This window comes from Macrosteles quadrilineatus, unplaced genomic scaffold (assembly GCF_028750875.1).
Source record: "Macrosteles quadrilineatus isolate MER2022 unplaced genomic scaffold, UCM_ALF_1.0 Scaffold_5__1_contigs__length_97177068, whole genome shotgun sequence".
Taxonomy (NCBI): domain Eukaryota; kingdom Metazoa; phylum Arthropoda; class Insecta; order Hemiptera; family Cicadellidae; genus Macrosteles; species Macrosteles quadrilineatus.
The window spans coordinates 8,271,771-8,285,552 of NW_026542598.1; the positions used below are offsets into that span (position 1 = coordinate 8,271,771).

Here is a 13,782-nt window from a genome sequence, read left to right on the forward strand (position 1 = left end):
CTACGGCTAGAGCACCACCGGTGACCCGGAACAAACTTTTTACCCTTGCCCACGTTGGAAGAGGCTCCTCCTCCCCTGGAGCCTCAACATTTTAGACGAAGAATTGCTGGACAAGTGGAAGTCTAAGTGCAACAGAGTATAGGGGACTTCTATTTAAATACATTCAGTAGTCTCAAACTACAGGCTAGCCTCAAATATAACTTGTCTGCGGAACAGCTTTCCCTTCTCTCACTTATGAAAACTTAACGTTTCTTTTAAATACTGTACTGCTCAGTATAACACAGTTAAGGCATTCAATTAACTTACTGTACAATAACATAACATTTTCCCTTATCTCAAATAGTGATGCATCATCAAGACAAATAAACATCAGACCTACTGTCCTTTTTTGTGGTCCGTGTTCCGTGTTATAGTTTTACAATAGTCATGTAAAGCATATTTTAACTTATGACCAGCTTTTGTGTTGGCCAAGCAAGTAGAATACTTATCTACTTATTGAATTTTTTATATCTAATTATGTAACCTCAAAAAAAAAGGTAGTGCATGTTGAATGGGCTTATTTTAAAAAGTAAATTAGCCGTTTATAATGATCTGCCCATTGTGCAAAGGGACATGAAATGCCCCCCCCCCCTTTACTAAATACGTTCTATATACAGTCTCTATGTGTTCCTCACATGTCTAGTGACAGATTTGTTATTGCAGTCAGAGAAACAAATCTTAAATAGAGTATCTTGGGAAAGCTGTTCATGGATAGTTTTTTTTTTTTTTTTTTTTTTTTTTATCAACGTGTTAAAGTATTTGGCAATGTGTTTTATAATCACAATAGTGTATGTATCAGAGAATAAATAGGTAAATAGGTAAATATGTATATAAAATAATATAGGTAATATAGGTAAATATGTATATATGTAAATATATATAAAATCCAATGTATGTTTGTATGTTTGTATATTTGTCCTTTATGGACTCCAAAACCGCTCGACAGATTGCAATGAAACTTTCAGGCATTATTAAGAATTATTCAAGGATGGTTTGTGTGAAGTTTGGTGCAGATCCGTCAATAGGGCTCCGCCCCAGTGGCTCTGGAGTTTCCCATGTTAACCTTATGAGTACTCTTAAATGGAATTAAAGAATCTTAACAGCTGGTGCAACTAAACAATTTGATTCTGTGATGTTCAATAGCGTTAAAAAGTTAATAGGTTTACCAACAGGGGGCAGCACTATATATTTTTTTTAATTTATGAGAACAGCTAATTTGCAACCAAAAGGTGAGTGAGCGTAGCGAACGAACTTCAACCTGGAGGCGAGTTAGCGTAGCGAACGAGCTAACCTGAAGGCAAGTGAGCGCAGCAAACGAGCTCCAACCTAAAGGTGAGTGAGCGTAGCGAACGAACTTCAACCAGGACGTGATTGAGCCATGCGAACGAGCTCATCTTGAAAATGAACGACCGTGTGACATAAAACCACAATAGGACAGGACGACGTCTGTCGGGCCAGCTAGTTAGAGAATAAATAGGCACGTGGTATATACATTTATTTATTTTTACTATCTTGTGCTCACATTGTAAAACATTATCAACTATCTTGTTGACTGGAGATATGAAGTGTAGAGATATATAGTGTATTCTATTGAGGCTCAGTAGTTTAAGTTGTTTCGGATAGTTTTTATAGTGGTCATTAGTTTTTCAGTTGTTGTGAACTTTTCAAACACAATGGATACTCCAACATTGTTAGACGAAGATTTGCTAAAAAAAGTTAAATCGGTGTACTCAACAGTAGCAGAAGATGTACTTCCTCGATACAGGTACAAAGGTACAACCGTTTCCGAAAATATGCTTAAAGTTCTGGACGATATTTTAAACATGGAAGTTAGGGAGGACGATACTTGGATATGTACATACATGAAAAGTGGTAAGAATATTGATGAATATCTACAAATGTTATTAATTAAGCGTAATACTTGGTTTAAAGTTAATAAACAAACGTTTTAAGCCCATAATTGGACAGGCCCCATTTATTTATTCCAACGATAAAACAACCTATACATAGATGATTGAAGAGAAAAAGTGTGTGAATTCAGCAGCCAGCTTAAAGGTAAATATAACCTTTTTATTAAAGGATGTATAAATAAATCATAGTTGCTGAAACGTTATTTTAGCGAAGATGTTATGAGTTCTGGGGGCTATATATACTCCACATCTCTTAAATGTCTTAGTAACCATTTGTGTCCTGATTCACCATGTAAAAAATGTAGCATATCTCAAATTTTTTTACATTGTATAGTATGTAACTTTTTCTGGCTTTCGATTTTCGTTCCGCCTTTCTTGCGATATTGTTTTAAGTTGGTATCCGTGAACTTGTGAAATTTTTTCATGGTGTAGAATTCCTATCACATTGGCCTACTGGCTTAATTTATTTTAGCGAATTTCCCATATAGGGAATAAGCTATTACCGTAGTACTCATGGTAAGACCTGGACGCGGGACCGATTTTTTTTTTCGTTTTGAGGTCCCTAGAGGCCAAAAACACCATCCGTTCAAATTCATATATATATATGTCCGTCAGCACGATAACTCAAGCAAAAATGATCCGATTTTGATGAAATTTGGTACAAACGTGTAAACCTACGTTTATTCGAACGAGTTCGCGATCCAGCATGATCGGACCATGTGAACGGGTGTTTACGGGGGGTTTTATGGGGTAAAAATAGGTTTTCCCCATTTTTGACCCAAAAAACTTAAAATTTTGCAATTTATTTCCAAACCATTTTGTAGAGCTTAAAAAAACAAATAATTTAGTATATTGAAGCGTTATTATGCGCCTAACGGTTACGGAGAAAATTCCAAAAAATTGTAAATTTAAAATTCCCATGTTATTCTTATGGAGAATAAGTAAACTGTTGTAGTTTGCTTGTTTATGAACATATTTTGATCACATTTGGAAAATGTTTTTATTTCTTACTAACTATTAACATTTTACAAAAAAAAAAAAACAATTTTACCCTCCCTGATGCAGCAAACCTAAGTACGTGTTAAACTAATTCTATTTAAATCCGGAATAAATGTTATATTTTTAAGTAGACATTTCAGTGTAAATCCAATCAGTCAAATGGAAATTCGCTTAGTCTGCAGGTTTGCTGCGGCGGGGGTATTGTATGTTCGGTACAGTATGGATCTAGTGAACCGTTGTATGAGTAAAAAAGCTTTTAGTTCTTTGTGTCTGTTTTCGGGGGTTCTGTAGACTTGAAAATTTACCTCTCCTTCTTTTGTATCTAGTGTGAGGTCTAGTAAATTGATCTTGTTCTTCAAGTTCGTTGGTGAAAACATGGTTCTGATTTTACGGTCAAATATCTGCATAATTTGTTTGTGTCCTCTATGTTGAGTTTGTAAAAGATAACAAGAATGCCATCTGCAAATCTGACATATCGTTTTGCATCAGAACTGTCATTTTATTTTCTATTACTAGTTTTTTCGCGATGCTGTAAAAAATATTTCCGATAAAATCGCCGAAAGTGGGCTTCCCAAAGCCAAACCATGGGTTTGTTCTTAAAATTTGTGGTTAAATGTAAAATAATTTGGTTTAAATAAAAGGTCGTGAGTAGTGTTTCAATCTGACTAACGTATTCATTTTCTATTCAATTATGTAAAAGCCTACATTAAACAGAAGACAGTTTTTATTTTAAAAATACTTGAAGTTGGTGTAAATATTTGAAATATCAATGACGCTAACCTAATATTTGAGTTTATATCTATGTTCTGTCCACGTTCAACATCACATAAAAATTGTTTACATATATTCTATATTTTCTCAAAATTTTATAATTTGAAATCTTTGCTAGACATCCCAGCAAACATTGTTAAAACTTTGTAATTAGGAGAAAAAATAAAGTGTGAGGGTATGATGAAGAGTCTGATGGGGCTGGGCGAAGTGGTACGTTCTTCTTGTGCATTTTCGGCATCTCTAAATGAATTTCGGCGTATTCATTGGCGCTTTGGAATTTTGTACGTTTGTCGATAATCTTCAGGAATCACTCCGGTGCATCTCTTCACGATATTAAACAGTCCTTTTTAGTATTACTGTGTAAAATTCACGATAAAATTATTTTCTTTACAATAACCACAACGTCAATGCAACAGTAAACCACTTGTGTTTCTGTAAGTTATATTTTTTTATAAATAAATTAAGCATCAATCAACTTGTATTTTCGTATGGAAAATATGTTGTTGCTTAATGGAAATGTTTTTGGTATTAAGTTCTATAATCTAAGCGGTAAGTTTACAGTAAATCTATATATTTAATTCCGTAAGTGATTCGGTCCCCACGCAATATCTCGAGCTAGGGAAAAGGAGCATTCATTTTAAATTTTAAGGTCCAAGGACGGTGTGAAAAATATCAGAAGTGTCGTAAACTACCCCTGCTCTGCCCCACAGCCCGTCAAAGATTTAGTCATTTTCTAATGGAAGTACTACTACAGTGTTTCTAAAAGCTGTTGTAAATGTACCAGCTGATTTAAACATTGCGTATTAGTATGTTTATAGATTTTTGTGTTCTGTTTTTAGGTTAGAATGGTAATGCAGTGTTCAAATGTATCGTTTAGGGGAAAACCACGAATACTTAATGTGTATTTAATTTCAATTTGTATACATAACTTATCCCATAGTAAAAAAAATGATTTCAACCCTTTATAATGCAACAAATAATTAAACACGAAAACCATTGCGAATTTCAACCTTTGGCTGTTTACACCCAGTTTTAACATGTGTATTTACTTACAATTTCGAAACCATTGATCAATAAAAATCTAATATTACTTCAATACATGTATTGAATATCTCTCATGATTCTTTAGGTACACATTGGTCATCAGAAATGGTTTGGCTTATATCAAACGATCTTGACTACGAAGGATCAAAAGTTTCCCAACTACAAAGGGTACCGTTCCTCGAGTAAGTTTTAATTCAGAAGACGACTTGGTTTAGGACCCTGTTATTTCATTTCATAAATTATTTAAATTTATACGATTTATACATCTTTTGGTACAAAAAACCGGCGGATAAGGGAATGGAAAATTGTATATACTTTTAGTTACTAGCGAGATAATTTAAATCACAAAAATACTAACCTTTTAATATATTGTGTTATTTTAAAACAATCAGATAATTTGCCATAACTTACTTAGGCAATTTGGAGTTTATTCTATAACGTTACATAATTTACGTTCCATTCTCTTTTGTGTTTGGCAATGCCTTTTATACAAAATATTTTCTAGGTTCGAACACTTTTTAAGTCATTGTCCTGAGCCTGAAAATGCAAGTGACTTTCCTATGGACCCCAAACTCTTCCTTCATTCAGTTGACTATGTAAAGACAATGAAGTCTCCAAGATTTATCAAAACCCACTTGCCTTTTCAATTGCTGCCTTTACAAATTCAACAAGGAACCGTTAATGCAAAGGTAAGAGACCTAGAAGTATATTTAAATCCCATGGCTACAAAACGCATGACTTAAGTCAACAACAATCTTTGGTCATGTCTCTGAATAATTTCCATTAAAAATTCCTAAAGCCTATGCCATATTTTTGGTCATACAGTGTATAGTAATCACGAACATTTTACTTACATAATATAAAATTTTGTTTAAGCAGGTTATCTACGTGAGGCGCAACCCAATGGATGTATTCGTGTCACTATTCGAAATGTTTCGAAAAACCTATAATTATGAAGGGATTCCTGACGACTTTGCCGACCTTTTTTTACGAGGTGGACGTACGTATGCAATTTGTAAACTTAGTCTACAACCACACAATTACAAATTTATTATTCATAAACGAATAATATTATATCTTGTAAAAAATATCTGCACATTTCAAATGAGTGGTCAATATTTTATATACGATTACTATGTTTTTAAAACAAAACCGATTATATAGTGATGAGTGAAACCGATAAATTGTAACTTTATCTTTTATTTTAACTTTCTATGGATACTTACGTTTGTTTTTCATTTGTAACACTTTTCATTTCTATTCTACAGAATTGCTTCCTAGTTTACTGTATTCACTATTCAACGCTCTTTAAAATGTACTAGTGTACCTATTGCTCGAATTTGAGCAATTGCGAAGTATTACATACGTTATTTTAAAAGAATAAGAGTCATAATTTCCGATGACTTGAAAAGAGTCGACTCAAAGATTATGGAAATACCCACGATGTACATAACAGTTCGATATAATCAACATTTCATGTAAATATCTTATCATTTTTCAAAAAGAGGTCTTGTTTTTTAGTGTTTTCTAAAAATGTTTCCCTCTCATAGCCGCATTAGGTTGTATAATGACGATTAATTAATTAATTATGTTAACGATTGAATTAATGATGTATAATAACGATACATTCTAAAAAAACATTGTATTTCTATTTCTTCCACTTAGTGTGTTGTTCCATTGTAATATTTACGTTAACCCAAATAAAAATGGTAAATATTCCATTTCAACTGGGTCAGTAAATTTTTTTAGCAGACGTTTTCTTATATTCCAACTAACAGAAATTAAATTATCCAGCTGATCATAATGTAAACAAATATGTCCTTCGTTAGGTTAACATGGGAGCTTAAAAAGCCACTGGGGCACAGCCCAAAGGACTTAAAAAAATGTAAGGTCAGTTTGCAAATTTACAAACCTAGACCTAGTAAAATTTTGGTATATCATATGTGGTTTTAAATCTTAAAACAAAAAAGCCTTATTGTTCACAAAGTTTCATGTGGCGTATTAATAATATAGATTGTTTGTAAGGTATTGCAAGTGATTTAGGTGTTTAACGAACTATTAAAATAGTAATTCAAAGTTAATTAGATGACAAGATGTGAAACTTGTGACAAATTATGAATAGCCGAACCACCAATAAATTGAGATTCTAATTTTATTCGTGAGACTTAGTTTTTGCCTAATTCTTCTTAATAAACAGTATACAGATACATGATTTCTTCTTTAGGATATACAGGGTAGCTGAAAAGTAACTTGCAACCCTCCTTAACTTTTAACCCATTTGAGATATTTGAAATTGGTTTGTTGCATCCTAATTATACAGACTGCCCCAAAAGTCCCGGACCGGTTTAATATTTTCTAAACGACAACAGATAAATCAATAAGATTTTGCACATCAACACCACACCTAAAAAACTACTTTTTTAAGGAACTATGAATTTTCTGTCATACCATGGGGACGTCCCGCAAGGAGTCAGAAGGAAATCTTAAATAGAAGCATAGGTTGATATGCACATCAAATTAAAGACCTTTACTAGCAGAATATAATGCCGCAAATTTGAACTCAAACGGATAACTGAATAAAAAATGGCAGCCGTTCAAAGATTTCTTGAATCCACCATTTTGAATCTTTGAACGACTGCCATTTTTTACTCAGGCGTTCTTTTGAGCTTGAATTTACGGCATTGTAATTTACTAGTGAAGACCTTTAATTTGATGTGCATATCGACCCATGCTTACGTTAACAATTTTCTTCCGATTCCTAGGGCTGTGCCCCCCGAGGAGTAAGCGTATAATAGCAATGCAAATTAAATTAATCTTTGAACTACTGTCATTCTTGACTCGGTTGTCCGTTTGAGTTCGAATTTGCGGCATTATATTCTGCTAGCAAAGACCTTTAATTTGATGTACATGTCAACCTATGCTTCTATTTAAGATTTCCTTCTGACTCCTTGCGGGACGTCCCCATGGTATGACAGAAAATTTATAGTTCCTTAAAAAAGTAGATTTTTAAGTGTGGTGTTGACGTGCAAAATCTTATTGATTTATCTGTTGTCGTTTGGAAAATATTAACCCGGTCCGGGACTTTTGGGACAGTCTGTATATGAAGGCTTACAATAAGAGTGCTTAAGTTGGAAAATTTTGAATTTATGGTTAGATGTGGAAGGGGGTAGCTCAAGATTTTCAAATAACAAGTAGGGCCTATAATCGAGTTTGGTGTCATTTTACAGGTCTTTCACCAGTGTCTTAATCGATTCTAGCTGCCATTTTGTTAACAATGCCCGATTTCAATTTTCCTTTTGTCTTTTTCTTTTGTTTTTTTAAGACCTGTAAAATTAAACCACACTCAACTATACTTCGTATTTTAAAATTATGTTTCATTTTAGAATTTAGCCTCCGGATTACGTTGAATATATTAAAATGGTGTAAATACCTGCTTCGTGGTAATCCTAATGTTGCTAGTGTCGCTGTTAAAATTATGAGCTACCCCCTACTCCCACTCCCCTAAGATTAACTGGAATTATTGTAGCCCCTTACTGTATATTAAAAAATGTTGCCGCAAACCGATTTCAAATATGTTAAATATTTGAAACGTTTGGGGTGCAAGTTACTTTTCAGCCACCCTAGTGGTTATTTTTGCTTGAAAAGTTTTAGGGCACCATTTTGGTTGTTAGTATTTGGTTGGATTTTGGTTTTCTTTATGTCAATTGTTTAATTTAATCATGACCTGTGAAATAATACCAAACTAGAACAAACTTGCCATTTCAACATTTTGAGCTACCGCCTACTCCAGCTACCCCTTATGGGCCAAACTTATCAATCATCATTGTAGCTCCTGTTATCTAAGAAGGTTGCCGCAAACCGATTTCAAATATTACAAAAGGTCCATATGTTAAGGGGGTGAGGGTGCAAGTTACTTTTCAGCCAACCTGTTTATTCTCATTCTAAAACTCTGATAGAGTAAAATTGGAAAAAATTGTGGAAACATAAAACATATCTTTGCATGTAACTGTTTTAGTAAAGTATTTACCATACTGGAAACACTGCCAGTCTTTTTGTGAACGGAAAGACGAACGCCATATACTATGCTTGAAATTTGAAGACATGATTGAGGTAATCAAATCTGACTTCTTAACAAATTAAGTGCTTTAATTATTTTACAAAAATAAAACAATTAAATCTGCTTGATTAATAACAACTGCATCAGCGTTACAAACAATACATGCTTTGTGACCCAGCAATAATAACTGTCTTTCTCCCCCTACCCCCCTGCAGTTTAATGTTTAGTTACTGTAAAAAGAGGAAAATATTTAATAACTTACATTGTTGAATTACACGTTCAATTTATATGCTTTTTATTTTCTTAAGTAGTTTATAGTTGGATTATTAATCTTAAACAAGAAAATCTTTGAAATACGGTTGACGAATAGTATAATCCTACTACCAACTGTCACTATTGGATACCTACTAGTGTACCTGTTGATCGAATTCGAGCAATTGTGAAGTATTACAGGCGATAACATGGGAACTTTAAAAGCCACTGGGGCAGAGCCAAAGTAAGGTCAGTTTGCAGATGTACACACCGAGACAAAAATTATTATGTGTAATTTGTGGTGATAAATCTTAAAAAAAGCCTTATTGTTCACAAGGTTTCATGTAGCATATTGAATATATATATATATATATATATATATATATATATATATATAACTAGAACTAATTCATAGTATCGAATGTCCTTGATATTCTTTGTTTGAAGTTCATTGTTGGTGATGGTGAGTTAATGTTGTTCAAAGGTTTATTACGGACATTTTCCTTCACGAATGTAAAAAACAATACACAACCTTTCGGGATCTGGAATCTGATCCCGTCTTCAGGTGAAAAAAACTTAACTAACACATTACAACTAACAATACACAAACGCCCAACCTAAGTTGGAATACACTACCGAGGGTAGTAGTCAAAAAATATGCACTGTAGATTATAGTGTTTTGTGATTTGTTATTAATTGCATGTTGTATCATGACTTGACTTCTATACAGTGCATATTTTTTGACTACTACCCTCGGTAGTGTATTCCAACTTAGGTTGGGCGTTTGTGTATTGTTAGTTGTAATGTGTTAGTTAAGTTTTTTTCACCTGAAGACGGGATCAGATTCCAGATCCCGAAACGTTGTGTATTGTTTTTTACATTCGTGATGGAAAATGTACGTAATCAACCTTTGAACAACGTCCTTGATATTTTGGACATGTTTATCAAACATGTGTTCAATAGTAGTTTGGTTTTAGTAAAAGTACAATAAATAAAAAAATTAAATTAAACTATTTGAATATTTTGTTGAAGGACCTATCAGCTGCGATAAACCAAACAGCTGACTTCCTTGGCAAAAAACTCACAACTGACCAAGTGGCTTCTCTCAGTGATCATCTAAGTTTCGCCAACATGAAAAACAAAAAATCTGTCAACTTGTTAGACGAAATGAGTATGGTGAAGAAACTGCAAAATCTAGGTGAAGGCAAGACCTGGAATTTATGTCGAAATGGCGTGGTAGGAAAGGGGAAAGAATCACTAAGCTTGGAGCTAGTGGCTCGCTTTAAAACATGGACTGAAGAAAACACCAAAGGTACTGTTTTGGAAAGACCATTAGAGCATTATGGGTTTGATTAATGGGATGAAGTGAATAAATGTATTTCTAAACCTCCGTCTTTAATTTTCATTGCTCTATCCTTAATCGGAATGTGTAAGAGGAAAACTCTTCGTAAACAAAATTGTATTATTCTTTTACGAATAGAGAAATCCTAACAATAGAAAAGTAACATCCATAAGATAAAAGTGCAACAGTTGCGATGGGTATTTTAGTTTTGAAATCTGTCCAATCATTTTAAACGTGTTATATAGTAGCGTGCTTTACTTTTCCTTGAGTTTTTAAAGAATCAAGACACTTTCGGTAATTTTTTTATTTCTCAACAAACCATATCTTAGTATTATAGACTATCTTGCAAATAACTCCGAAATACTCCTGACTTGAATTACTTGAATAATTAACAAAAAGTAAGCTTAATTAAAAACAAGCGTTGCCACTCTAAGCTTAAGCTAGTCATCAGTAAAGAGGGGATTGATAGAACATTGTATGCAACCTGTTCTACCGAAGTAAAATATTCAATAATTAATTGTATTCTCATTCAAACAAAATAAATTTACACATAATAATGGCTTAAATTGATAATTCATACGAAGATTTTACCCAACAGAAACCTTTTTTTTTTGCAAAACAACAACATTGAACTTATCTTTTCACCAGCATAATTAAATACTATGGATCATCTATAATTTATGTATTCATTGTAATAATGTTTCACCAAATGTATTGGTAGTGAATAAATGTATTGAATTGTTGTGTCAGTTATTTTGATCCAGTTTTACAAACGACTTAAGCTTCTTACGCCTCATAGATAAAATGTAATAAAACATCTAGTTACTATCCCTAATGAACTTAACAAAAAATGTTGCTAAATCCTCGAATTATTAGTTGGATACTAGACAGTTAAATATATTTTGCTTCTTTCAACTAAGCTAATTCATTTTCAGCAGAAGTAAAATAACATCATAGAATAACATAGAAATAGAAATAGAACATAGAAATAACATCATAGAAGTAAGTGGTATTGTTTTATTGAAGCAACATTGTCCATTGTTTATTTTAATTTTAGTTCTACGCTATTAATTAACATGACCAATGCAAATTTTGTATTTGTTATTTTGGTTTAATAAATGAGTTATGAGTTATGAGTTATCATGAATCAATGACTCAAAAATGACAGGAACGTTGCCATTTGATTTCCCTTGAGAAATCTTAGGAAGTCATTAAACGGTCATTGAACTACGTAGGACACCAGTTCTAAATATTTTTGAGTCAACCTAACAAAAGAAGGATATCCGTAATATCCTTCTTCTTCGGCTTACCTATTGGCATAATATAGATTAATTAATAGATACGAATCCCAAAAAAACAATCGACCTAAAAGGCTTATTTTAAAACCATTAACCAACATTATGATTTCAAGATTTATTGGGTTTCTATTTGGATGATTCGAAAATACCTTTTCATAGCTTTTAGAATCCAAGCTATAGTTTGATTTTTAGTATTATTTTACTAATCTCTCATTTATTACAAAACGTGCTTGTTATATTCTAGAATTCAATAACTGGTGTAGTTTTTTTTTAATATTTTGGTCACGAAAAAAAGTCGGATTGCATTTACATTTTATTATAAAAAGAAATAGCATTTATTCTTGTGGTAATATTTTAAAATTGGGTTCAGGAATATATTGCAATATGAAATCGTTGTGCTTTATTACTAGAGTTGTGTCGAATCACAAAAGGCCGTTCACACAGCTAACAATAGAAAAGTAACATCCATAAGATAAAAGTGCAGCAGTTGCAGGCACGTTGAATGCAGGTTGCAGGCAGTTGAAGACCCATAAGGTTAACATATACAGGACTAGCAGAGTACCCGTTCTTCGTATGGGGTTGGCGTATAAGTATAAAATGCATATTGCAGTTATACTCTAGCTTTGCGTTTGCAATGGGGGAGGATAAGGCATGCGAGAATTTGGTTCTTTATATTTACGGTGTGCTATAGTATTACATATATTGTATAGTATATACAGTATAGTATTAAACATCTACCATAGCCATTCTGGTCTACCACTACACATAAACAATATAAAAAGTAAACTATCAAACATTAACACGATATCACAAATTATGTATTAAATTAAAAACATAAACAATACAACTTTAACAGTTTCCATTGTGTATTACAGCTTTATGATGATGCTTACTTCGCTGCTGTTATCATAATTGAAAAAATATAATAGTGCTGCACCCTGTTACTAAACCTTAAAACCAACTTGTTTGGTGGAATCAGCTGACAAAATTATTTAATTCCTTGAATACCCATAAGGTTAACATGGGCAAATCCAGAGCCACTGGAGCGGAGCTTGAAAAGAGTTTTTAAATAACCATATACCTATATCGGGAATGTGAACTATCATCACCCCAAATTTCAGCCCAACCGGCGAGTATTTATCTTGTTTACTTGTCACAAACATCCATACATACATCTAAACTTTTTCACCTATAATATTTGTAGAATTATGAATGCAGTATTGATGTTCTCTGGTACAGATAATCTAAACATAATTTACTTCAAGAGTACTTCGGTTCCCCCTCGGGTACTGAAAGTATTCATATTATTATTATTATTATTATTATTATTATTTATTATATATGGAACGGTTATTATGTCTCTTATTTTGCGACATTAGGAGCAAGGTGGCCTACCATCTTGATTCCTTAGGGGACATCAATGCCAAACATGCTAATGGTATTGCAGAAAACTGGGTTGTTCTATGAAATAATATAATTTTGGTTAGGATGTTGTAAATGTATGTCCTGGGTTCAAATTCAGCCAATCACCAATGAATTGTACTATGTGAAAATGCCACAACCTCAAGTAAAGCTAAAAACACTCCCGGCCTAGAGCCTAATGAAAAAACGATTGATTAGTAACGAATAAAGCGTAACTTTAGAAATTATGACAACCATTATGGCTTTAAGACATGATCGTCACGTTTCTAGTTCCATTAGCTCATATCTTTACTGTCGCGTAAAATGTTTGTTTATCCAGGAATATTGTCTCGTCATAAACCGCTACGAGGCGTCAACAGCTTTACAGTCGTGCTTACTCATGTTTCATTCGTTTTTACCATAAAGTTGTTTTATACGAACAATAACTGTTTGCATGTATAAATAAACCAACACATAAATATGTGTTGAAATAATACTTCCAATATTTTTAATACTCACATTGAATTTTAAACAAGGTACCAAAACAATACTCGGGAGATTAAAATCTCAAAATTATGTCAGAGCTAGTTTATATATTATTTTGTTTATTCTGATACAGTACAGCCTAAGTGGAGAAAATATTTTTCCTACAGTCACCTGACAAAGTTG

General features: G+C 32.9%; 1 protein-coding gene across 1 annotated transcript; it reads left to right on the plus strand.

Moving 5' to 3' along the window:
* The first annotated feature begins 1,663 nt into the window (after window positions 1-1,663).
* On the plus strand, window positions 1,664-10,453 carry LOC128995121 (luciferin sulfotransferase-like). Its single transcript, XM_054420026.1, has 6 exons — window positions 1,664-1,911; window positions 4,849-4,945; window positions 5,269-5,452; window positions 5,643-5,763; window positions 8,779-8,873; window positions 10,105-10,453. The coding sequence occupies exons 1-6, from the start codon at window positions 1,713-1,715 to the stop codon at window positions 10,426-10,428; spliced, it is 1,020 nt and encodes a 339-aa protein (XP_054276001.1). The 5' UTR covers window positions 1,664-1,712; the 3' UTR covers window positions 10,429-10,453.
* Window positions 10,454-13,782: the final 3,329 nt, after the last annotated feature.

Excerpts from the sequence above, each read along its gene's own strand:
- LOC128995121 (XM_054420026.1), top strand. The coding sequence starts at position 1,713 with ATGGATACTCCAACATTGTTAGACGAAGATTTGCTAAAAAAAGTTAAA. Across the intron at positions 4,946-5,268 it reads CAAAGGGTACCGTTCCTCGA|GTTCGAACACTTTTTAAGTC; the intron begins GTAAGTTTTAAT and ends AATATTTTCTAG. Across the intron at positions 5,764-8,778 it reads CCTTTTTTTACGAGGTGGAC|TAAAGTATTTACCATACTGG; the intron begins GTACGTATGCAA and ends TAACTGTTTTAG.